Here is a 24,645-nt window from a genome sequence, read left to right as displayed (position 1 = left end):
CACCGTAGAAGTACACTATCTAATTGATAGATCACTGCATACCAAAAAAAATTGTATGGCTAGGCTATATATATTTCAGAATTTCAGTGCATGAAGATGACTGTCAATGTCTTCCTCGAAATCTACATCTGATTCTCTGCGGATATGACCAATGTATGAGGTATGCGAAAGGCGTTCATTCATATCAAAATGTTAGGCGACAGTTTTTTTCAAACATATACCCCTTCTCACCCATCTCCCGCTTCGACTTCATGCACTCTCCCGGCCCTTGTTGGACAATGTTTTAGGACTGAGGCCCGCTTGCCAAGATAGGATTGAGCCCCTCGTTCAGTCATTACCACGTTTACAGTGCGCATTCATCATCAATTGCTACAAAGTGTAACAAACCACAAAATATATCTGCATTTCAAAAAGATCAAATAATGCTCGATTTCCAATTTATTGCGGTGTCCAGGTATTATTTTACTAAGGCATTCTAGTAGCGAGCAGTGCCTGTGTGAATGATAGCGGAGCACCACATCAAGGTCTCGCCTATACTCACGTTCTTCTGGTCGAGCAGGATTGCCAGAGAGAGCCGGGGAAAGCGGAAAGGTCTGTTTGTCGGAAAACCTTCCGGTTGCGAGAGCACCGTCTCCACTTCCTCGGTGTTTTTGCAAGCACCCAGGATGGCAGCCGCAAAGCGCGAACACTGCTCCGCCATCTCCTCGTACTCATTCTGCGTACAAACACCAGAACAAGAAACCCATTAGGCTTGTGATCTACAGCTTCCAATGAATTCTTCGCAGGTTTTACCCCTTGGAATAATCTGCGAATCAATAGAAGATATAACACCGTAGTGGTCATTTTGATGCACCCGGAAGCAGGCTCCGCTAAATGAAATGCGGTATACAGAGCTTCGTCACGGCTCAGCGACAGCTTCTCGCCAAGCGACATCTTCCAACTCAGTCGGCTTAAACTACGTGTCATTGAAAAATGACATATTGGGCACTTTTTCTCGAAATATTATGAACATTGAACGTCAAAAAATAAATATTTTGGAATTTGAAGAAGAAATCATTCAACATATCAAAAAAACAACTGCATGACCATTAAGCTTCGTAGCCACCTGTCAATACTATGAATTGCGAAACACGCTCGATTATTAACTCGTTCTACATCACTTGGAGTGTACACGTACGATGTTAGCTATGTTTTCCTTGTGGTCACCCTTTCTAGCGTACTCGTTAATAAGCTTACGCTTTTATACAATGTAAATGGTAGGTTTTTTCAACTGTTTTCCGTGCTGTTGCACGAATATGAAAGTAGCCAGCGCGTTATTAGAGTGGCTCAAATGTGGACGCATGTCACCTTCTTTCTCGGATTCGGCGTTCTTTCTCGGATTTGGGATTATCGCAAGTGAAAACCTAGAAGTTAATCACCGTTTTTATAACCATCACTGTGCTTCTGCGCCTTAATCATCATATGGTTAGGAGGCCCGCCCACAAGTAGGGCTGCGCAAATTTCGACCTCAATGACTTTTTCAACGTGCACCTATGTCGAAGTGAACGGGCACCTAGCCTTTATATGCTCGACTCAGCAGCTGAGCATCGTAGCCACAGTGCCTGAGCGTTGAGTAACCACTGTCCCTGCCTTTGCAAGAACGTGCCAAACATACACAGAAATCATTGCATCTTATGCGTGATACTCTAAATTTGCCTGTTCAGTTATTGCTCAAATGTGGCGGACGGACACGGAGAGAGAAAGAAAGAGAGAGCACGAGAAGGAATATCAGGAGGGTAAGGAGGTTACCTAGACTAAGTCTAGTTTGCTACCCTACACGTGCGCAGAGGGGAATAAGGGAGTAAAATAGAGAAAAAAGAGAGAGAGCAGGCGATGGATATTTCACGCCACACACACACCACACACAGTGCATGGTCGCTCAGTGATGTTGCCCTCAAGTATTCTACAAGGGCTCATGTGGATTTCCGGGCTGATGTACTTGAAGGGCATGCACCTATGATATTCTTTAAAGCAAATGGTCAATCATCAAGTCTTCTTAAGACATACTGGAGAAGCCGGTGATCTTCTTCAAGGTCGGGACAATGGCACAGGACATGTTCAAGAGTTTCTACAGAATTGCAGTTATCAATGTTGGAGGAGTCAGCCATACAATGCGATAACTGAATGAATTGGTAAAGACAACGGCAACCTACAGGCGACACAGCATTGTTGTGTCACGCCACAATGTCTTTGATGGCAGCTGTAATTGGAGTAATGAACCAAGGTTCTGTGGGCGTTGAGTGAAGCTCAGTGGAAGATTTCACTGCAGAGGTGTGGCATTATGAGTGATGTGAAAAAGTTCTCCTGCAGAGTCGTCCATTGACAGAGGTTTGAGCAGTGTGGGCACTCCATCGTGGGGACATCGGGCAGCGTTGTCGGTGAGGTGATAACCACTGATACCACAGTGACCAGGCAGCCATTGAAAGAACATGTCATGACCTTGGTTTGTGACGCGATGAATGATTTTATTGATTTAGGACACCAACTGATAGTAGTTCCCACGTCGTAGATTTGGCGAGCCTTGCAGGGCCCCCTTGGAGTCACAGAATATAGCCCACTTACCAAGGGATTCTGGCGTAACAAGTTTCATTGAAGCTTGATAATCGGAGCCCGTAGATGTCGTGGCGTGTAAAGTTTTGAACTTCACAATGATTCACCAAGATGAAATCACATTGGTGCCTGTCGAACTTCCCGTCCATAAATTATGAGTTTGGTTTGCATACGATATATGCAAAAGGTCAAATGAGATCTGCCACAGGAAAGATCGCGAAGGCACAATTCTCCAGAGTTGTTTCGGCTAACAGCATTCCATCTCCTGGATGTTCTCACCCACAGCCATACCGCTATGCCCGGAGTGGCGCCTGCAAAGACCCCCTGTGCACCTTGAAGTGCCGGGGATATATAAAAAAAGTTACAACATATCCGCGATGTGAATGATGATAAGTAGGTTGAAGCGTCCGTCCATCCAACCATCCGTTTGTCTGTCTGATCAATCGTCCTTGCGTTCATCTGCCCTGTTCACCCGTCCGTCCGTACGTTTGTCTGTCTATCTGTCTATCCAGTCGTCCATCTGTCTGTCTGTCTGTCTGTCTGTCTGTCTGTCTGTCTGTCTGTCTGTCTGTCTGTCTGTCTGTCTGTCTGTCTGTCTGTCTGTCTGTCTGTCTGTCTGTCTGTCCATGCAACGACTCCTTTATTTCTTTTCATGGAATACAAACGCACTCTTCAACGGAAGACATCGGTCCACCTTAGTCCAAAGAGTGGTCCGTGATGCGACGCCGCAGGAGAGGTAGGGCTGCATGAATCAAACGTGATTCCGAGCACTTTTCCACAGAAACGCGATAGGCGTTTGTCTTTCTCCTATGTCAAACGTCTGTCAGATTTTCTTCTTAATTCTTCTTCTTTGTGGCTGGAAGCATTGCCACCGCCACCTCACAGCGCTAGTGATGCCAACTCACAGCGGCGTCACCATGACGCGTCCCAATTGGTTGTCCACATAGCGCCAAGAAGAGCGACACGCTATCTGAAAATATCGTATGATTTAAAGAGCCCGCGTAACCGCTATCATTGTGATAACGAGAAATTCAAGACGCCACCCGTGAGGTTATGCATGAAGGGCTGGCTCCCTTCCTCTAGACTGCAAATCACTGGCGAAGGCCAGGTGATAGGCGAGAGCAGGAAAGGGCTAAAGGAGATGGTGGTGAACAGCACGATCGGGCGCATCTGACTGGCATTAATAAAATAGAGGAGGTGCTAGTCCATCCACCCGTCCGTCCGTTAGTTCGTCTGTCTGTCTGTCTGTCTGTCTGTCTGTCTGTCTGTCTGTCTGTCTGTCTGTCTGTCTGTCTGTCAACTGTATGAAATGGACAACTATACGAAAACTACTAACATCACCTAGTGATATTATTTCCCAGGACATATGGTATACGCAAAACACCATTCAGTGAGCAATTCCTATATCTAACTAGAAGTGGCTACTTACAACTCCTGTTACTACTACTACTACTACTACTACTACTACTACTACTACAGAGGAGCGAACGACTCACACCCTAAGCAGCTTCACCCCTAAAAAGCTAGCCTTCCATCTCCAGTCCTAAAGACGGACAAGGTACTTTCTTAAGGTCCTAAGGAGCCAGCCAGTGCAGTTCTATAACGGACCCCTGGCTTGCTGCCTGCTAATCAGTTACGATTTCTTCCCGGCGCTTTCACCTCAACACGCCTCAGTCGATCAGTTCAAAACTAATGAAGAGCAACGAACAAGTGGTTACATTTAATATATTCATTAGCAGGAAAAAAGAAGCCATAGAAAACTGAAGCCGCTTCTTATAAAAGCCTGAGATGACCTCTTGGTGAATCGACCTTCCTTTTCTTTTAATTTAGTCAATCACTCTGAAGTACAGAATATGATGTCATGTGATGGGGCCTAATCGTGACAATGTCTTCAAGACCTCCAATTTATAGACTGGCATGAAACGTGCAGCAACATTCTATGTTTCCCTTTACGCATTGACAGACGAAGGTTAGCCTGACATTCGTTGTTCATGTGGGCGGCGAGCTCATTAAAACTGAGCATTCTGCTTTTGTCATTCATGAAAAAGATCCCAGTAATTTCGATTCTTTTTGAGAGACTCAAAAGCTATACGGCAACTTATTGTCGAGGTTATATAAAAATAAATGCTAATAGTAAGTCAAGACGAGTTAACGCAAAACTAAAAAGCAGCTTCAAAGTAAACGTGCCTGTTCGACTCCATAAGGAACTTATACCACGCAAAAAACATGGGTCACATGCACCAGGTGGTATTTGCGTCAAGTCGAGTCACTATATTCGCAGTTTCGTTTTTGTGATGCTCGACTTGCATGACGATCAAACGATAAAGCGATTCTGTACTGTTTCACTTAGTAAGTCCGTGGAACGCATATCTCTTTCGCCCCGCCGCGGTGGTCTAGTGGCTAAGGTACTCGGCTGCTGACCCGCAGGTCGCGGGTTCAAATCCCGGCTGCGGCGGCTGCATTTCCGATGGAGGCGGAAACGTTGTAGGCCCGTGTGCTCAGATTTGGGTGCACGTTAAAGAATCCCAGGTGGTCGAAATTTCCGGAGCCCTCCACTACGGCGTCTCTCATAATCATATGGTGGTTTTGGGACGTTAAACCCCACAAATCAATCATCAATCAAATCATCGCATATCTCTTTCGCCATAACATGTGTGAATTGCGTTTATTTTTTTATGGTTGTATTAGCTTGTGCGATGTCATAAAAGATTTTTAGTCACACAGTTTAGCTTCCAGCATGAATTAAAGAAGCACGCACTGGCGTATATCATGAAAGCAGTCTGATGGCCTGCTAGTTTGATGTCCCACACGCCATGAACATTGCGTCCAACTCCATGTTGCGCTGCATCGGCCATGCGTCGCAAGTACATTCCATATGGTTGTTCATTATAAAAAGCTAACTGGAAGCGTACAGATGGTTTGAATGAATCATCAGAATTAGTGTTCTGTGACTCCTGTCAAAGTGTTTCCTGGAAGCGGCTTTCTAAACGACTACGTCAGTTTTCAACCAGTGGAGTTGAAAGTTAGCACACATTTTTGTTGTCCTCCTTTCATGCGTAACCGTGGCGCTATATCATCGTAATAAATTTCCCAGCCGCGGCGGTCTAGTGGCTAAGGCACTCGGCTGCTGACCTGCAGGCCGTGGGATCGAATTCCGGTGGTGGTGGTGGTGGTGGTGGTGGTGGTGGTGTTGCAGTAGGCGGGGTTAGCCTGGCCTGCATGGCCGGCAATTGTTCCGCCTGAGCATCTCCTGAATTTGGAAAATGTCACCACGTGTCAGACAGCCCAGTGTCTCGCAGGAAGACTAACAAAATTCGTTGCACGTTCCTCCTAGTTGCCGCGGGTCATTCAGGAAAGATGACGTCATCAACCGTCCGGTGCCTATGACAGCCTTTTCGCAAGGTGCGGATCATCGCTGCTCTTTACACATCAAACTGTGGGCAAAGCCAAATGAAATGTTCAATATCCCCGATGCCACCACAGGAGGCACAGAACGGGGAAGCGTATCTCGCAGTCTTGAATGACCAGGCCGGGGTGTATGTGGAGCCGGTTCTTATGCGGTACAACAGCGTCGCTTCTTCACGAGAAAGTCCATGAATTACACATGCTTGATGTGGAAACTTGTAGATTGCCTTGAAATGATTGCGTATCACATCTTTGTTTTTCTGGTAAGTCTTGGGAGTTCTTACTTTTGGAAACGATGTACGTGCTTCGCATGCAAGGGCATCAGCCTTTTCATCGCCCTCAATGCCAACGTGGGATGGGATCCACTGGAACTTTATATTAAAACTCTTGCCATTTAGGTGTTTGATTAGCGCCAGAGATTGCCTGGTGAACTTTTCTTGAGGTAGGCCACGATGCAATCTTTGTAGCGCCGATTTCGAGTCCGTCAGCACTACAACATCTCGTGCAGAAAAGGATCGCAATTTTCGCAAAGCCGCCGTGATTGCAGCGCTTTCTACCGTTGTGGACGAAACCACGCGATCCAAGCGGCCCGACCATGGCACGCCAAGACAGGGTATGCAGAAAGCCGCTGCGCAGCTATCCGTTTGTGTGCACACTGATCCGTCGGTGTACACTTGTAGGTGGCTGCGGTACATGGTGCTCAAGTGGTCCAGCGCAAGAAATTTTGCTTCCGCGGCTGGAATGGTGCGCTTCGCTGGTAGATTGGGTATGCTGAAGTTACACGCAACATCCACAAAAGACCATGGCGGGTCCATAGGGCGCCGTTTAGGCAGTTTCAAGCCTAAATATCGAAATGTGTTTAGTGCCGCGTTGAAATGTGAGCCAGTTCTTGCTCTTAGCCGTCGGAGAAGCGCCGTGCCTGCGATGGACTCACTCAGTCTTGACAGCTGCGTCAGTAAGGCCTGAGATGCCAAAAGGCGGAGCGGAAGAGACTCGGCTTCATTGGTGACCTTCGTGTTTGAAGCCGCCTGAGGGACTCCCATCGCAAGCGAAGACCCTTTCTATGCACTGCCTCTAGGCGTTCGAACTGGCTTGGTGATGGTAATATCAGGGGCAGCTGATAGAGAATGCGGCTTGTTATAAGCGCATCATTCAATTTAAGCATGGACATAGGATTGTTGCCCCAACAGACCCCTGCCATGCGACGAAGAGCGTTCAACCTTTGCACTGATGCAGTGACTATACCATCAACCGCACGTCGCCATAATAGCTTGTTGTCGATGGTAATGCCCAGGAAACGGACACTTGTTGCACAACGAATTGAGTGGCCTCGATTATTCAGCGACAGACGTGTTGGCTGCGGTGGCTGCATTTCCGATGGAGGCGAAAGTGCTGTAGGCCCATGCGCTCAGACTTGTGTGCACGGTAAAGAACCCCAGGTGGTCGAAATTTCCGGAGTCCTACACTATGGCGTCTCTCGTAATCATATGGTGGTTTTGGGACGTTAAACTCCACATATCAATTAATCAATCAATCGTAGTAAATGGCTTTGCAAAGTTTTCTAATGCACCATTATTGTTCCCGAAATAACGAGCCTGTGAGCGCGCAAGGATGGTAACAATAAAGTTCTTTGAAAGACCGTGCTGATACGTTCACCGCGATATCTTCCATATGCTTGTGTAAAACATGCGTTGGTCCAGCTATTTCAATCATGAGTGCAATACACTGTAAACGGAGTCTGCAGGCTGCAATACTCTCCTGTTTATCACATTGTTGAGAGGAAAAAGAATATGTGCCGCATTGGGTCACGCCTTTAGCGAGAGGAGCCGAGCGCGAGGTGTTCCCCCGAGCGTTGTGTTTCCTGCGTCGGTTGCTGCCGCCCGCTTTCGCGGGTGGCAGCAATAGACCATCAAGTAAATGATTACCTAGCCGTCGTTGCTGTTACTCTGGTTGTGACGAAGCCGTCATGAATGCCTATAATTTATCAGAAACTATTTTACTTTCTTTCTCTTTCACAATCTAGAATGAATGATTTTGTGCGTAGTAGAAAAGTTCATCTTGTTTTATTTTAGGAGGATTGTCTGAAAATAGCACGAGAATAGTCGATATTAGTCACTACATATTCACATATACTGACACTAAAAAACCACCAAGAAAAGAAAGAGAGCGTGCAGTAAGCAGCCACAGGGAGAAATACGATGTATCTTTAGCTTTTTCTCAACAACAGCAAAATACACAAAAAAGCTTTTAGCCTAAGCATAAAAGAAAGAGATGGGGTGAACGCGACGTGCCAAACATGCGCGAGCTAATGCCTAAAGTGACACCCCGCACACGTCCAATTAAGATATACCATTCTGCTCCACTGTATTGACTCTACTTACTAAGATCCAACACTTTCACTAGCGGCATATCAAAACTAAAGACACGATGATAAGGTCATTGCTGTGATCATGTCATGTACATGTACCAAGCAGATAGTCCCGAACATTTCGAATATACTTTCGCAATCACGACAGCCAGTTTTATATGAACTGTAACCTTTAAAATAAAAGGGTTGTGATACGGACTAGTCTTTCTCAGTTTATATTGGAAGCTGTAGAGCAGGCCGATGCCCGAAAATAACATCATCGCATCGGCATACTAAATTAGCCGTGCGAATTTTTGTTATATGCAAGATTACGTAAGCCTGCCCAGACAATAGAAGAACTGAAGGGCGAACACATCCGCTAGCGACAGTGTCTGCATTTTTCTCTTTTCGCTCTCAGCCTTTCCTCATTTTTCCTGCTTTGCCTTTTCCCTTTTATTTTCTCCCATTCTGTGTCGTCTGCTTCTGTTTCCAAGTGTAACCCACGACCTTCACAACTCTGTTTTTCGGTTCTTTTTATTTTACATTTATGTTGCCGCTACATCTCCAAAGCTCGGCAGGTCACTGTCGGCCTTTTATATGATTGGCACCAAGTTCTCTCATAATACAATAGCAAACTAACGCCAACTAGGAAAGCTCAAGTTCGATCTGCAACGTTTACACATAGTCTTCAATAACGCATTCAGCACATCTTCTCGAACCACATACCTGGAACTCGGGCACGCTCTGTGCCAGTTCGCGAAGCTCTCGGCTGAGCGTGAACGCGGTGAGCACGGGGTCGTCAGACGTGAGCAGGATGTGCACGGGGCTGCTCAGAGCACGGAAGGCGTTGCGCCTTAACTGCGATTGAGACAACCGCTCACCATGGCGGGCCGCCTGCTCGCGACAGGACTCGGCACAACGACCTGCAAAGGATGAAATGATTTCTGTGTCACCATGTAAAGATCATGAACACAAGATTGTGGAGGAACATGCAGGACACAGGCTTCAGAGGTTTTTTTCTTTTTCAAGGACCACGCCATAATGTTCACCTGCCTTCCTTTCTTGTCAACATTTCTCTGAACAAGGAATCCTTTCTCCGAATGGAAAGTAGACAATAAGGTCGATATGTAGGCAAGTATTTGACTGATCATTATGCTGAATAGTGAAGTACCACACTTTTCGAAGGGATAGCGGGGACAAGGACACGACAGTCAACACCCGCTACGAGGGTCGTATAGTTCTTATCCCTGTTGTCATTGTAAAACAATGTCCTTATGTCCCGTTGTCCGTATGCTATCCCTGGCCTAATGATGTGCTGTATTCATTTGGTTAGAATACTTCACTGCGATAAAAGTGGTAGTCTCTTTCTTTGCCACGCGCCTTTCTAGTGACATTTTAATTGTATTTCGAACACCTACAGAGAATAGTATGACTTCTTCGACTCTTTTTTCTTTATCACAGAGTTAACAATATTGCATTTTGTAGAATATTCAACCACTTGCCAGTTTTTAGTTTTTATTATGCAATGCTGAAGCTATCATCACGTTTTGTGTATTTCTTTTCTTGTGCTTTAGCGCTGACGCTGTGTGATTTTTGTTTTTTTTTAATGTCGGCGCATACGTGGTTTTATTGGTGAGATTATGCGAACACGCACGCAAGGTAGCACAACGCCTGAGATACCTCAATAAATAAGTAGATGCAATACCTTTTACACGCTGATATTGATGATATTTGTGGCGTTTACATATGACCGGTTTGAGAAAGCCACAAACGACAGTGCGAACGCTTCAGCAGTGACAGTATGTGGTGCGTCGTCTACCAGCAGCGTAAACATACAAATAATGGCGCTCTATTCAGCCCGTTCGCTTTGTCAGTGGCCTACATTTTATGTAGGCATAATGAACTATCACGAAGGCTTCTCTGTAAAGCCATTGCGTACTACCTACTACAGTTCCCTTCACACTGCCTACAAACAATGGCTATTACACTACTCACACAAATATACCAAACAGATGTGGCTGCTTGGGGCCAGCTCCAGACTGATACATTCGCGAACCTGGCAGTCTGCTACAATTTTTACTCAGGGAAGTATCGTGACCAACGTCGCCTTTGTATATGTCCACCAAAGTTTACCCATTCACGTGCGAAGGCCCTAAAAACTTCAGCCAACCTAAAATAGTGAATCTACCCCTCTCCCACTGGTGTGTAGCTCTTTCCAGCACAGCCCTAAACGACGAGCGAAGACTTATCGTGTCGGTCTGATAGCAGCAGTAAATAGGCCCCTGGGCTGACGGCTCCTAACACTGAAGCTTCAAAACCTAGGAGCAAAAATATTTCTTCTGTGTTGCACCACTCAGCACAGCTGAACTTTTCGGTGCTGCATTAACTACTCCGCACACATGCTTGTTATGAGTAGTAATGGAACACCCGTGCTTCTTCGACAGCTCTTCTGGCAATGGCCTTGCGAGACACGCTGTGGTATACTGAAGCTCGCTAGAGGCTAATCACTTGAAAACTATCACTGTGGCCAGTCATCAAATGAGGGCCACTTCATTTTATCTGATTTTAAATTTCTTTTCGGCCACTTTTAGGAGTGAAACATTTAACGTCGCGCAGCTTTATATTTCAATATCATGCGCACATTTTATCAAGATGTATTGTTACTCGTGTGGTGTATTAATCTAAAATAATTCTGACACTCGCGCATCGACGCGCACTGCGCTCGAGCTGAAACCGAAGGCAAAGCTCGCGACAACAGAGAAGAAAATGGAAGCCAAGAAAAAAGTGGCAACGGACCCCAACTTCAATCCCCCGCCCCCTCAATGGTGATACCGGAGATAACTTGTACTCTTGTCATCTCAGACGCATTCAACACCCGTTGCATAAGTATTTCCTATCAAGGCATTTCACTTCACTCTGCACACTTCAACTCACATCCAGGTTCGTGCGGCTTTTGAATGGTATGACCTCTATCCAGGAGCATTTTGGTGATCTCAAGGTCGCCTGTGATAGCGGCTGCCATGAGTGGTGTCATGTTGCCCACTGGCACAGTGCATGGTCCATGCGCCCTGAAAGAAAAGTTTATAAGGACTGGTCATCCTCTAGCTCTGAAAAGCGATGTCTCGATTTTAGCTTTACTTAAGGTTTCGAGCAACCAAAGCGGTGCCTGAGACAGTGTTGCGCGTAGTACTGAACAAATTTATAAAGCGTAAGCTCAAATCATTGGCATCCGACAACCATTTATTGCTTTCTTATTAAAGCAATGCTAATATTTTTATTTGTACAACTTCTAGTAATACCATTAATAGTATTTCTTACTAAGAATTCAAGTTTCTAAATACATGCTGCAGCGAAACTTCTGGATCGTTTAAGCTAGACCCATCTGAATACCATCGAGACGAAGAAGTGCAAGAGCAGTTCGGCACAGGCAAGCTATGACAAGTCGACAAGATGATTTCGGGGAGCACTTATTTCTACTGTAAATTGAATTTACACAATGCACTGAGTCAAAAATACAAAACATAGAAAATGATGGCATACCCCTCGGCTTGCATGACTGGTATCAGGTGGTGAGATGCACTGTTGACCCCAAATCCGCTCACTCCAAAAAGAGCCCGAGTCGCTGCTTAAATAGGGTTTTCCAGCATCCACAGGTGCGTGGACAGCGTGGAAGACCACTGTTTCGCACCAATTGGAAAACGGCTTATACGGAACAATCAGGCAAGCCGAGGCTAACCAATCCCAACAAGAGTTTACATGGTCGCATGAATCTTGCTTCGCAACAAAACTGGGGCAGTTTCGGGAAATGGGCACATTCTCTTAAAAGAACGCTGACGCGCAACCAAAAAGCTCATATTTAGGTCCCCGGTTGCCCTCGAGGGCCCAAGCGGTGGCTCGCTCGTTTAGGGCGGGGGGCACACAGTGACCGACCGGATACAGCTTTCTCTCTTCGACTCTCATTCTTCCTCGAGGCTCCCTCTTCGAAAAAAAGTCGTAAAATAGCACCTCTAACAAGAGCATCTGACAAAGAAAGAACTCCAGCAGTAGTTGAAAAAGAAAAAGCTTTCTGTGGGACATAGCCTTTGCGACCATACGATCATATGTTTAAATCCTGAAAATAGTATACCATCGGGTGAGTTCAAACTGATTACCAATCAGAAGCGTACAAAACGGAATGTTGTCATTAATGCAAGAAGCGGCTACAAATGAAGAAAACGTGAAAATTGTGAAATTCATATATCTGAAAGGTTTTCGAATAAATGCCATGCAGTGGTCGCTATTTTTTTTTTTCAGAAAGCAAGCATAGCTGAAAAAACGGCTTTGAGGTAGGTGGAAAGGCAGTAGAATTTTTACAAACAGCAAATCATCTGTTCTAACGGTAATGAGCCAGGTACGTGATTTGTTCATCTTCACTGCGGCGCCAATAATTTTCCCGTAAAAATAAACCACCAGCGCGAGCAAACATGCATCATGCTGACAGACGTGCTTTGAGTCATCGCTGTGTATTGCACGTGCACCTGCGCGTAAGGCGCAATGGTGGAACATCGTTGCGCAATTCTCCGCGACACACCTCTGAATCAGCCTACTTTCATTGCAGGTGTCTTTGATAACCTGCGCTGAACACCATACTACTGTTATGACTCATCTTTATGGAGCGCAGGAAACTCAACAACACACGGAGTGCTCATGCCAAGGGGCTGCGCATCACAAAAATCTAGATGTATTGAATGACGTATGATGTATGAGTAATTTTGAAACGATCTCCGTGGTGTTTTGTGAAAGGCATTTGAACACATTGGTTATTTGTTATGATTGTTTTTTCGAGTGGTATGCTGGACAAAATACAATGCACTGCTGTGGAGAAAAACCAGTTATTATTGCGTAAACAAACAATGTTATTAGTACAAAACGTGTGCATAAATTCACATGCCTTTGTACCTTGTGCCACGCCCAGCCACAAGCAACTTGCTTGCCTTGACATGTCGGTGCCACTCTTACATAAGAACTTATGGGTGCATAGGCCCGTATTCACAAACCAACCTCAACCTTTCCTCCAGTTTTCATTATCGGTTTTAAACATTTATTGCGCATGATAAACAAATTGGACCAGTAGTCATAAACCATTCTTGTCCTTATCTTTCGCCCTGTTACCATTTTTGTGCCTTCGAAACGCATGTAGAGAGTACAGGAAGTTGAGGAAAACGTGAGGTAAGGCCGAGGTTGGTTTTGAATATGGGCCATAGTCATTGCTAATTAAATTGTTTTGTTCACGAGTCGAATAAAAACACAAATATAAACACAAAAATGGATCCTATGCCAATCATAAACAAGAGGCCAGGCACGCTTGGTGCCTCATCAGCAGAAGAATTTCTAAACTATCTTTACTATACCATCGCTGCATTCCAATCAAATGCCAGGACTCTGTCCCACTGATAACCTAAACCTGAACTTGGCAACGTTTAACGCTAGAACCTTATCTAGTGAGGGAAGTCTAGCTATACTATTCGAAGAGCTAGAGGGTGTTAAATGGGATATAATAGGGCTCAGTGAGGTTAGGAGGACAGATGAGGTCTATACGGTGCTACAAAATGGGCGCGTCCTTTGCTATCGGGGCTTGGCTGACAGAAGAGAACTGGGAGTGGGGTTCCTAATTCACAGAAACATAGCTGGCAACATAGAGGAATACTATAGCATTAATGAAAGGGTGGTAGGTATCGTAATTAAACTGAATAAAAGATACAAGATGAAGGTAGTACAGGCTTACGCGCCTACATCCAGCCATGATGACGCTTCAGTTGAAAGCTTCTATGAAGACGTGGAATCGGCAATGAGTAAGGTAAAAACACAGTATACTATAGTGATGGGCGACTTTAATGCAAAGGTAGGGAAGAAGCAGGCTGGAGACCAGGCAGTCGGAGATTATGGCATCGGTACTAGAAACGCCAGAATCACCGTGAACTGGCCCAAGATCTTTTCATCGTTTTATTAGTAGTGAACCTTCTTAGGCCTGCACTCCGCCTTTGCCGTCAATGCTCCCTGCCCTATCAGTCAATACTCCGAAGGAGGAAGTAAAAAAGAGAGAGCATGACGTCACGCAGCCAGCTGTGGCAAGCAAAGTTGTTCTGAAACCTGCAGCGTCGGTCGAAAACGTGAGCTCTCCCGGTTAGATCACGCAAGTATACTGAACTTGCCGAGACATCAGAGTGCGGCGCCCGGTAGATTTTAATCGAAGAGTGCTCATTCGGCGCAGACCTGCCGGCTCAAGCAGGAGTTTTGAAAAGGAATCACCGCCGATACTACAAATACATACCGCACACTCTGAGATTTTGACCATGTGTTGGGCCGACACGGTGGCCTTCCCTTGTGTGACTTAATGCAGCCTCCTTGCTTTTTAGGGGCGAAGCTCCTTATGCAATGAGTCGTGCGTCCGTGACGTGTGTAGTAGTAGTAGTAGTAGTAGTAGTAGTAATAGTATTAGTAGTAGTAGACGCATGAATGAACAGACGGGCGGATGGACGCGCGGATGGGTGGACGCCTGAACGGACGCTTGGGCGGACAGATGGACACACAGATAGACTGGTGCATGGACGGACGCATAGACGGTCTCGCAGATGGACGCACAGACGGACTGACAGATGCTTCGCCCCACTCATCATCATGCACTCCGTGAATATGCTGTGATTTTTCTCTTCCTGCATGACCCTCACCCCCCTCCCCCCAGCGTTTCCAGAGCAAGGCCAATTTTGCAGTACACGCTTGCTCTCTGAAGTGGACAGGACGACTGACGCAAGAACTGTCAGCGCTGCAGTCCTATCTTGCTTAATACCTCGCGCGTTCGCAAATCAAGCACGCAGTACTGAAAAAGAGAGCACGGATGAGGAATAAACTTTTATTGAAACGACATACTAAGGTTTCCGTGGGTAAAGCCCTTATTCTAGGGCTCCACACGGAGAAACTCGCAATGCGTCACAAGCGGCTATTCCTCGCGTAAGGGATCGTCTCGGTGCGGTATGTACTGGAAACAGCAAAAGCCTGTGGGATGTGCAGCGCGTGGCGGAGCGGCGGATCACTGCATTGCTGCGCCAGCCACTGTACATCGGCGTGGAGCCGAGGCTACAATACGCGGCATCGGTGATCAGCAGCGGCACATTAGGACAACGCGCCACTGCTGGATTAAATCTCGGAAACCGTGTCCGGCATACTGAACAGTCTGTTGCACGTCATGGTATCGGTGCAGCAATGCAGCTTTCCGCCGCTCCGTCACGCACTGCACATCCCGAAAACTTTTGAATTTGAGGGTACCTCACCTCTGCGATTAGTTTCGGCAACGCTTCATTTAAAGCAACGGTGCACTGCCGCATCCGATCCCGCCAGCCACAGCAAGTGAAGCAAAATGGAGCCTCAGCGCCATAATTTAACGCGTCAACCACGCATGCTGGCTCGCGAGCGGAACTACAAAACGGTACTGCTTCTAAAAACGCTACCCAGCCTTACCACCTTCATGAAAGCCATCAGCGCGATCAGGTACGTAGTCGTTTGCGTCCCTTGCTTAAGGAGTCTTGCTCATAATCTGTGTTCGTACACGGAGAAACTGTTGGTCTTATCGTTGTCGTTTTGTGCCAAGCTCTCAGAACATGTGCGCCGATCGCTCTGCCTTGCGATGTAATCACTCTTATGGGTGAGAGAACTAGCACAGCGAGAGAAAGAAAGAATGACGCAGAAAGACACGAAATTTAGGCGAGGTGAGATTCGATCCCGCATGAACATTGTAGGAAATCGAGCGTCGTAACAATTAGGATAACCCGTCACGCTAGCAGATCACAGAATAGTGCCCTGGAGTATTTTGTGTAAAATATAGCATAATATCTTTTAATATAATCAAATACAACGTAGTGTAGTACAGTACAGCAAAGGGAAGGAAAAGAAAAGTTACGATGAAGAGGAAAGACGTGAGGGCGGGGTGGAAGCAATGCAGGTGGGCAGAATGAGTGGTGAGAGGGAGAAAAAAAGAGTGAACGGTAAAAGCCTGAAGACCGACTACAGATAAAGAAATACATAAAAAGAAAGGAAAGGTGAGAGAAAAAATGAAGCACAAAAAATGAAAGGAAGGAAAATTGTGCACACTATAGGTGTGGAAATGATCAAAGTCAGAAAGTAAAACTTTAATTAAGCCATGATAGTTTAAATGCTCACCAGTCCTACTGAGAACCCGGCTTGCTTGACCTTGAGCAAGCTACATCAATTTTTTCTTGCAATAATCATTTTACCAGCATGAATGGATCAATGACGTCAACGAATAACCAACGCTCACGAAGTACTTAGTTGCCGCAGCCACACACCTCTCCGGTAGGCTGGCACGCTGAAAGCTGTTAGATGTTTACGCATGAGCTTAAATTATTTTGGCCAAGAGCCGCCAAGCTTTTGGGGCGCAAGACGAAGTGGCGTGAAGCCGACACAGCCACAGGGCAAACCGTTAGGGTGTCTTTGCAAGCGAAGGGGAATATTCGGCGAATGGATCATAACGATATACAAAACTGGAATAGAAATGATGCTTATTTTCAGCACGCATACCACAGTGTTGTTAATCACCAAACTATAGAATAGAAGCAAGAAAACTCTTTCAATGAAAATTTTGGTGCTGTATACTCTGTATACGCTCTGTATTTCGATGGCGCATGTTTAAGGGGGGAGGGGGTTCATATGCCGTGCTGGGGGCTGCAAGTTGCCTACCCCTTATCTATGCAAACGATGACCGCTTGTATTGTGAAACCACGCGCGTACTATCCGCGTGAAATAAAACCCGAACAGTGGCAAGCCTTCGCGATGGTACATTGCACGCCGTCCACCTATGACCATAGCCAGGGACTCATGTATGTGCATAACTGCCGAAAAGGATGCACGAACCTGTCAATGGTGCTGACTAGACAGTGTACACAATACCATCACCAAGATGATGGTATAACTTCTGTAGAGCCACCGTGTGGTCTGCCGCTGTTCGGGTTTCATTTAATGCGGATAGTTCATATTTTTTCAATGATCTGTCCTTTTCGTGGCAGTTGAGAACATACCACGCATGCAGATGCGTGTCGCCGTATGAAATCATGTCAATACTTGCACTCAGCTTGTAGCCCTTCTACGGTACATACCCGTCGAGCAGTATTTGTGTGAGGCGTATGTCTCCGCGTTGTATGGCCACCAGCAGGGCGCTCTGCACGTGGTCCGCGTCCAGGGCGCGTAGCCTGAGCAGCTCGACGCTCAGCTCGACGTCGCCGTTCTGAGCGGCCACCTCGAGTGCTCGTAGACCACGCATGTCGCAGCAGTTCACGTCCAGCAAGGGATGCGCCTGCGTTGTTCAATGGTACACATAAAGCATTCATAAAGTATGAACCTCATGAAACAACTCTGCCAGAGTGAAGACGAGTGGGCTTCGCACTACGCTGTGTAACTATGAGCTGTCACGGAAAGTCTCCAATATTCGACTATGGTGTCACACGGATTTTTCGTTACCACGCTTTTCACATTCGTCTAGTGCAAGCGTTGTTATTGCGCGAGTAAAGCGCTTCCTTCAGGCTTTCGTCGCCCCAATTGTGCAGCAGGACGACACATTGCGGTAGATTGCATGTTACCGCCGAAATCCTAAGTTCTTATGCGTCCTGATCTGAAGGCGTGATTACACAAACTTAGGAAAATGCGGTTCCGTTTCGTGTACAGCGCAATATTTGAATGATGCAACACGCGATCTCCGAAAGTCACTAGCATGCCATTATTAAATATGGCCAATACGTGTCGCACACGCTTGCTACGTAGTTGGTGACCCCACCTCCAAGGACAGAACGAGCACTTTTTTCATGTCTTAAATACGAAATATTAGAATTGGTGTGGTAGCACGCTGCGCAATATTATTGCGCTTACATGCTCACGGTGAATTAAGTTGAGGTGCTAATTGGCGCGGCATGCAGTACATTGCAGCATACCACGAAAACATTATCTGCTCGCCAGCTTTTACGCTTTGGAGCAGTAATTAAAACTCTGGTGAATAAATATAGAAGTAAACAGCGGCCCTCAGTCGGGAGACAAATAGCCGTACTAGTAATTACATCTATGGTTAGCCCAATCACGTATAATAGTAGATGAGAAGGTAACGGAGCGAATTAGTTCTAGTTATGAAAAGGTGCGAAGGCAAAAAACTTCGTACGAAAATAATGACGTGTTTGCATAACTCACCAGAAAACGTCAACTTCAATTGCTAGACCCCGACAACTATTGGCAGCATACTCATGCACAACGATAAGAACACGCGAATGAACACTAAAGGTGAACACTTCAGATTGGTTGCCATAATGAGCTGTATGCCACCGACCGTAGCACAAATATTGTTCACAAACAATGTTCCACGATTAAGAGTATGATGTACCCTGCTATGGGAAAGCACTAAGCCATCCCCTCAGCAGCATCCCGGCACAAAACTAAGTACATCGTGTGTTTAGAAAAAGTGAATAACGATTTCGAGTACTTTGTACTCTTCTACGGAAGAGCATATAGCCGTCTCGAGGGCCTCGTACTTAATGAGGATCTGTTGACAAAAATTATTAAGGACTCAAGGCAGGCCAATGTGTTTAGAAAATGTGGTTATCGATTTAGAGTACTTGATACTCTACTACGGGAGAGCATATATAGCCGCCTCGACGGCCTCATACTTTGTGACGACTTGTTCTCAAAAATTACTAAGGACCAAAGGCATGCGCATGTGTTTAGAAAAAGTTGTTAACAATTTAGAATACTTGGTAGTCTACTATGGTAGAGCTTAAATCCGTCTTGAGGGCCTCATACTTGATGAGGACCTGTTGACAAAAATAATTATGAACCCAAGGCACGCCAATGTGTTTAGAAAAAGTTGTCACGGCCACTGGATTAAAAAAATCGCAGCATATCTATGGACTGAGTGATGATGAGTGGGGCGAAGCGTCCATCAGTTCGTCCGCGCTGTCCTTCATCAGTGCGTCCGTCCATGCGACCGTGCGTGTGTCCGTTCGTGCGTTCGTGGACCTGTGCGTCCATCCATCCATCTTTCCATGCGTCTGTCCATGCGTCCATCCGACCGTGCATCCATCCGTCAGTTCGTGCCTCCATCCCTGCGTTCATTCGTGCGTCCATCTTTTGGTCCAAGCATCCGTCCGTGCGCCCGTCTATACGCCTGTCCGTCCCTCCATGCGTCCATCAATCCGTCCTTCCGTACATGCGTGCATCAATCTATCTGTGCGTCCTTCCCTGCATTCGTCCATGTGTCCATCCATCCGTCCATCTAGCGAACACTCCAAGTACCGCCATCCAGCGGACATTCCAAGGACTAAACGAGAGCTGGCTACCTACTACTACTACTACTACTACTACTACTACTACTACTACTACTACTACTACTACTACTATTACTACATACATCGCAGACGCACCACCTATGTGCTATGTTGTAATGTTGTTACATGACACGCGTGTCGGGATCATCATGTTTGCACCAATCATATATTTCGTCTTCCATTGACGTCATGTAACCCGAAATTTGGTATAGGTGGCGCCAGCAAAACGGCCGCGCGCGCGTCATGACGGGCCCAATATACTCCAATGTAGCGTTTACGCGCGTAAACGCTGGGCACAGCGACGCTACGTTAGCAAAACGCGAGCACTTTATAGTCTGACGCCCGGCGCGACCAGCGTCCGTCCACGCGATCCGACGGCAACAGGCTCGAAATGCGACATTCAGCGCCAATGCGTTACCCAGACAACACAGGGTCTCCCTCTTTTCGTGACAGAGGGATGCCGGGCGCGCTGAAACGCGCTAGTGTCAAAGCAACGCAACGCGGCGCATGCCTGCGAGTATATGGCAGGACCGGCGCCAGGCGTGGAAACGCCGACGTGACGAAATGAACGCCGGCGAGCACGCGCACCGCATCACGTCGAAATGTATTGGCGCCTTGATTGTTGCATGTAGTGATGTTCTCACATGGCATGCATCTGATGATTATCATGTTTACACCAGTCACATAGCTTTGTCATCCATTTGTCATCCTTTGTCATCCAAAACCTATTTCGGCATATGTGAAGCGAGCGAAACGGCCACGAGCGCATCATCAGTGTGGTATTTAGTCATGTTGTTACATGACACGCATGCCATGATTATCATGTTCGGATGTGTCATTTATCTAAGTCATCCGTTCACGTCGCGTAATACCGAGTTTGGTACATTTAAAGCTAGCTAAACGGCCGCGAGCGCATCATGAGCGTAGCTTGCAGTCATGTTGTTACATGACACGCATCTCATGTTTATCATGTTTGCACCAGTATCATACCTTCGCCACCCATTCACGTCCCGTAATACCAAATTTGGTAGAAGTGAAGCTAGCGAAACGGCAGCCAGCACATAATGAGCGCGGCATGTAGTCATGTGGTTACATAACCCGCATCTCATGATTATCGTGTTTGCACCAGTCACATACTTCCGTCATCCATTCACGTACTGTAATGCCAAAATTGGTATGTGTGACGCTAGCGAAACGGCCGCGAGCGCATCATGAGCGTGGCATGCAGTCATGTCGTTCTATGACAGGCATGTCTTGATTTTCATGTTAGGGCCTGTCGCTTGTGTTCGTCATGCAATCATGCCATACCATACCAGTTTTGCAACATGCCATGTGAACGAAATCGCCGCAAAACTTCATCACCATGTAATGTAAATCATGACATTCATGACATACAGGTCATGATTTTCATGTAATTACTAGTCAAATATGTTTTTCGTACAGTCATGGTATGCCATACTAAGTTTGGTATCGATACCATTATCGAAACGGCCCAGGAGAGCTAAAAGTCGCAGGCAAATAGATAGATAGATAGATAGATAGATAGATAGATAGATAGATAGATAGATAGATAGATAGATAGATAGATAGATAGATAGATAGATAGATAGATAGATAGATAGATACGCTTAAAGTCACCGAAGTTCACTAAAAAATGCTTCGCGTTTTAAAAAAGAGCACCCTTTTGATGGCGTTAGTAAATATGGAACGCGATGCGCGCCTCTCGCACCTTGCATCTGTCAGCGGATTGTGGTCGCGATAAACGGGGGACGCGCGCTCGCAATTACCTTCTGCGTGCCCTTATAAGGGCGAATATCACGGACTGAAATGGGGCAATGTCAGCCACGCAACTCTCTTTAGTCAGTGTGTGGTGCCTATTGCACCACATAGGTGAACAGTTTGTCCTAGGAGGGCCAATCACTCGTTCCGTCCAGCGGCCGCGAAGTTATTAACGATTTATAGTACGATGTGCTCTACTATGGGAGAGCATAAAGCCATCCCGTACGTCTCACAGGTAGCGAGGGGGGGTTAGAAAAAGGGGGTAACGATTTAGAGCACAGGGTGCTCTACTATGGGAGAGCTTAAAGCCGTCCCGAGAAAGAAAAAACAGGTAGCGAGGCTTCAAAGCAATGGCGATACACAAAGGAACTCCAGAATATTCGAAAAAATGTGTGAATATCTAGCTTATGACAACCACTATAACGTCTCTAAGAAATTGAAAGATTATTGCAGAAATATTATAACGAGAAAATCATAATTCTGAATCAAATACACTGAAAACAATGGCTCTCTACGTGCGGTGAAGAACTTTATAGTCAAAGTTTTAAAACTCTTTCTAGTGACGATCACCAATAGATTCTAGAATACACCGTTTGTCACACGTATCATTTGCGTTGTTTGATCAGATGTGACTGGCCTGCAGTCTCCGAAAGGGTTCATTCCAAATTGACAGGTGCCCCATCACGGTTTCGGCACTTCAAGGGCCACTCACAAGGCCACATACCAAATTTTAGTTAGACCATGGAAGTTTTTGGGTGTCCGATGAGAAACATTTTGCCACAAAAATTATGTGAATCAGTTTTTTTAACGAAATGAGAAAACTGTTTTTTTTTTTTTGAAGCGGCGCTGAAGGAGAATGACAGGAGGCTAGCTCAAAACCCTTGCCGCTCCTTCACGTAGCCTTCGCAAGCCTAATCTCTTTCTTGCCCTCTCTGGAATCCCACCAAGATGTCACGTGCGCCTTACGTGCCCGAACAAGTCCCACCCCCATGCACGTGAGCGGCGTTCTTTTTTTTTTCTTTTTTTTTTAAATGCGAAGCATGTCATAGCGAACTTCGGCGACATTCACCGTATCTATATATCTAGCCGCCCGTCTTTTAGCTCTCCTGGCCGTTTTGATAATGATACGATACCAATCTTGGTATGGCATGCCATGACTGCATGAAAAACAAATTTTACTAGTCGCGACATGAAAATCATGACACGGATGTCATGAATGTCATGATTAACATTTCACGGTCCTGCAACTCTTTTGGTGGTTTCGTTCACATGGCATGTTACAAAACTGGTATATGGTATGACATGATTGCATCGCAAACGCAAGCGACAGACTCTAACATGAAAATCATGACATGCGCGTAATGTAATAACACGACAACATGCCACGCTCACGATGCGCTCGCGGCCGTTTCGCTATAGCGTCACATATGCCAAATTTTCTAATACAGTACGTGAATGGATGACAAAGGTATGAAAAATATCATAATCATGAAATGCGTGTCATGTAACAACATGACTACATGCCATGCTCATGATGCGCTGGGGGCCGCTTCGCTAGCTTCACTTATACCGAATTTGGTATTACAGGACGTGAATGAATGACGAAGACGTGGTACTGATACAAACATGATAAACATAAGATGGGTGTCATGTAGCAACATGACAACATGCTACGCTCATGATGCGCTCACGGCCGCTTCGCTAGGTTCACATGTACCAAACTCGGTATTATACGACGTGAACGGACTACATAGGTAAATGATACATCCAAACATAATAATCACGACATGCGTGTTATGTAAGAACATGACTACATGCTACACTCATGATGCGCTCGTGGCCGTTTCGCTAGCTTCACATATGCCAAATTTGGTATTACGTGACGTCAATGGATGACAAAGGTACGTGACTGGTGCAAGCATGATAATCATGAGTGCGTGTCATATAAGAACATGACTACATGCCACAGCATGGGGCCAATACATTTCGACGTGAAGCGGTGCGCCTGCTCGCCGGCGTTATTTTCGTCGCGTCACGCTGGCGTTGCGACGCCAGGCGCCGGTCCTGCCACCTACTCGCAGGCGCGCGGCGCACTTCGTAGCTTTGCCGCATGCGCGTTTCAGCGCGTCCGGCGTCCCTCCGTCACGAAAAGAGGGAGACCCAGTGTTGTCTAGGTAACACATCGGCGCGAAATGCAGCATGTCGTATTTCGTGCCGGTTGCCGTCGGGCCGCGGCGACGGACGCTGGTCGCGCCTGGCGTGAGACTATGGAGTGCTCGCGTTTTATGTACTAACGTAGCGTCGCTGTGGCCAGCATGCGCGTGCGTCAATGCTACGCAGGAGTATATTGGCCCTTCATGAGGCGCTTGCAGCCGCTTTTCTAGCTGCACATATACCAAATTAGTTGTTACGTGACATCAATGGATGACAATATAATGACTGGCGCAAACATGATAATCCCAACACGCGTGTCATGTAAGAATATGACAACAAACCACACTCATAGCGTGCTCGCAGCCGTTTTGCGAGCTCCACATATACTAAATTTGGTATCAGGTGACGTGAATAGCTGACGAAGGTAAACGACACATCCAAACAAGATAATCATGACACGGAATTCATGTACGGCATAGTTTACCTCCACCTTGTAACGTTGTGCTGATTTTGAAGTGACATGTCAACAATTCTTATTCATGCTTCGCATATCATCGATTCCCACTGTACGTGGGATCTGCCATTTTTTTTTACCATCGTTGTTTTGAGGTCTACTGCCTACTTCTGCGGGATGGTTTCAAAACACTGGCTTAGACGTGGTAGAATAGATCAGCACAATCAGTGCGCGAACGCGTAGGAGCGTTTCACGGCTGTCGTCTGCTCGATGCGCTGACCGCGGGGACACGAACGCATGCGAAACGCCGGCACGTTAGCCCCGCATCTCGTTGCAGTTCACGGCGGAACAAATGAAGAAAAAAATAACGCTCCCAATCATTTATTGCATCTCATTATCTATCTGTTATTCCCTTCAAACAACAAATACATAAACTACGCAAGTCGTGTTAAATAATTTTTGCCATGTCACGTACCACTGTAGGCAACATCAGATCATAATCGTCTACGTAGAAGACCAACGTTACTGCATTGCCGTGTACGTAGTTCCATTCATACGCACAC

General features: G+C 46.2%; 1 protein-coding gene across 2 annotated transcripts in view; it reads right to left on the bottom strand.

Moving 5' to 3' along the window:
* The window catches only part of LOC119181193 (short transient receptor potential channel 3), a 55,653-nt gene that overhangs the window by 15,975 nt on the left and 15,033 nt on the right, over positions 1-24,645 (bottom strand). For both annotated transcript variants that reach the window (XM_075890411.1, XM_075890412.1), the window contains 4 exons: positions 17,488-17,684; positions 11,276-11,409; positions 9,068-9,264; positions 542-715 (listed from right to left, as the gene is read on the bottom strand). In XM_075890411.1, coding sequence (XP_075746526.1) covers positions 542-715; positions 9,068-9,264; positions 11,276-11,409; positions 17,488-17,684 — 702 coding nt within the window. The remainder of the gene's footprint in view (positions 1-541; positions 716-9,067; positions 9,265-11,275; positions 11,410-17,487; positions 17,685-24,645) is intronic.

The sequence above is a fragment of the Rhipicephalus microplus genome, chromosome 3 (assembly GCF_043290135.1).
Source record: "Rhipicephalus microplus isolate Deutch F79 chromosome 3, USDA_Rmic, whole genome shotgun sequence".
Classification (NCBI taxonomy): Eukaryota; Metazoa; Arthropoda; class Arachnida; order Ixodida; family Ixodidae; genus Rhipicephalus; species Rhipicephalus microplus.
The sequence above is the reverse complement of the archived record's forward strand: the minus strand, read 5'-3'. Positions and strand labels throughout refer to the sequence as shown.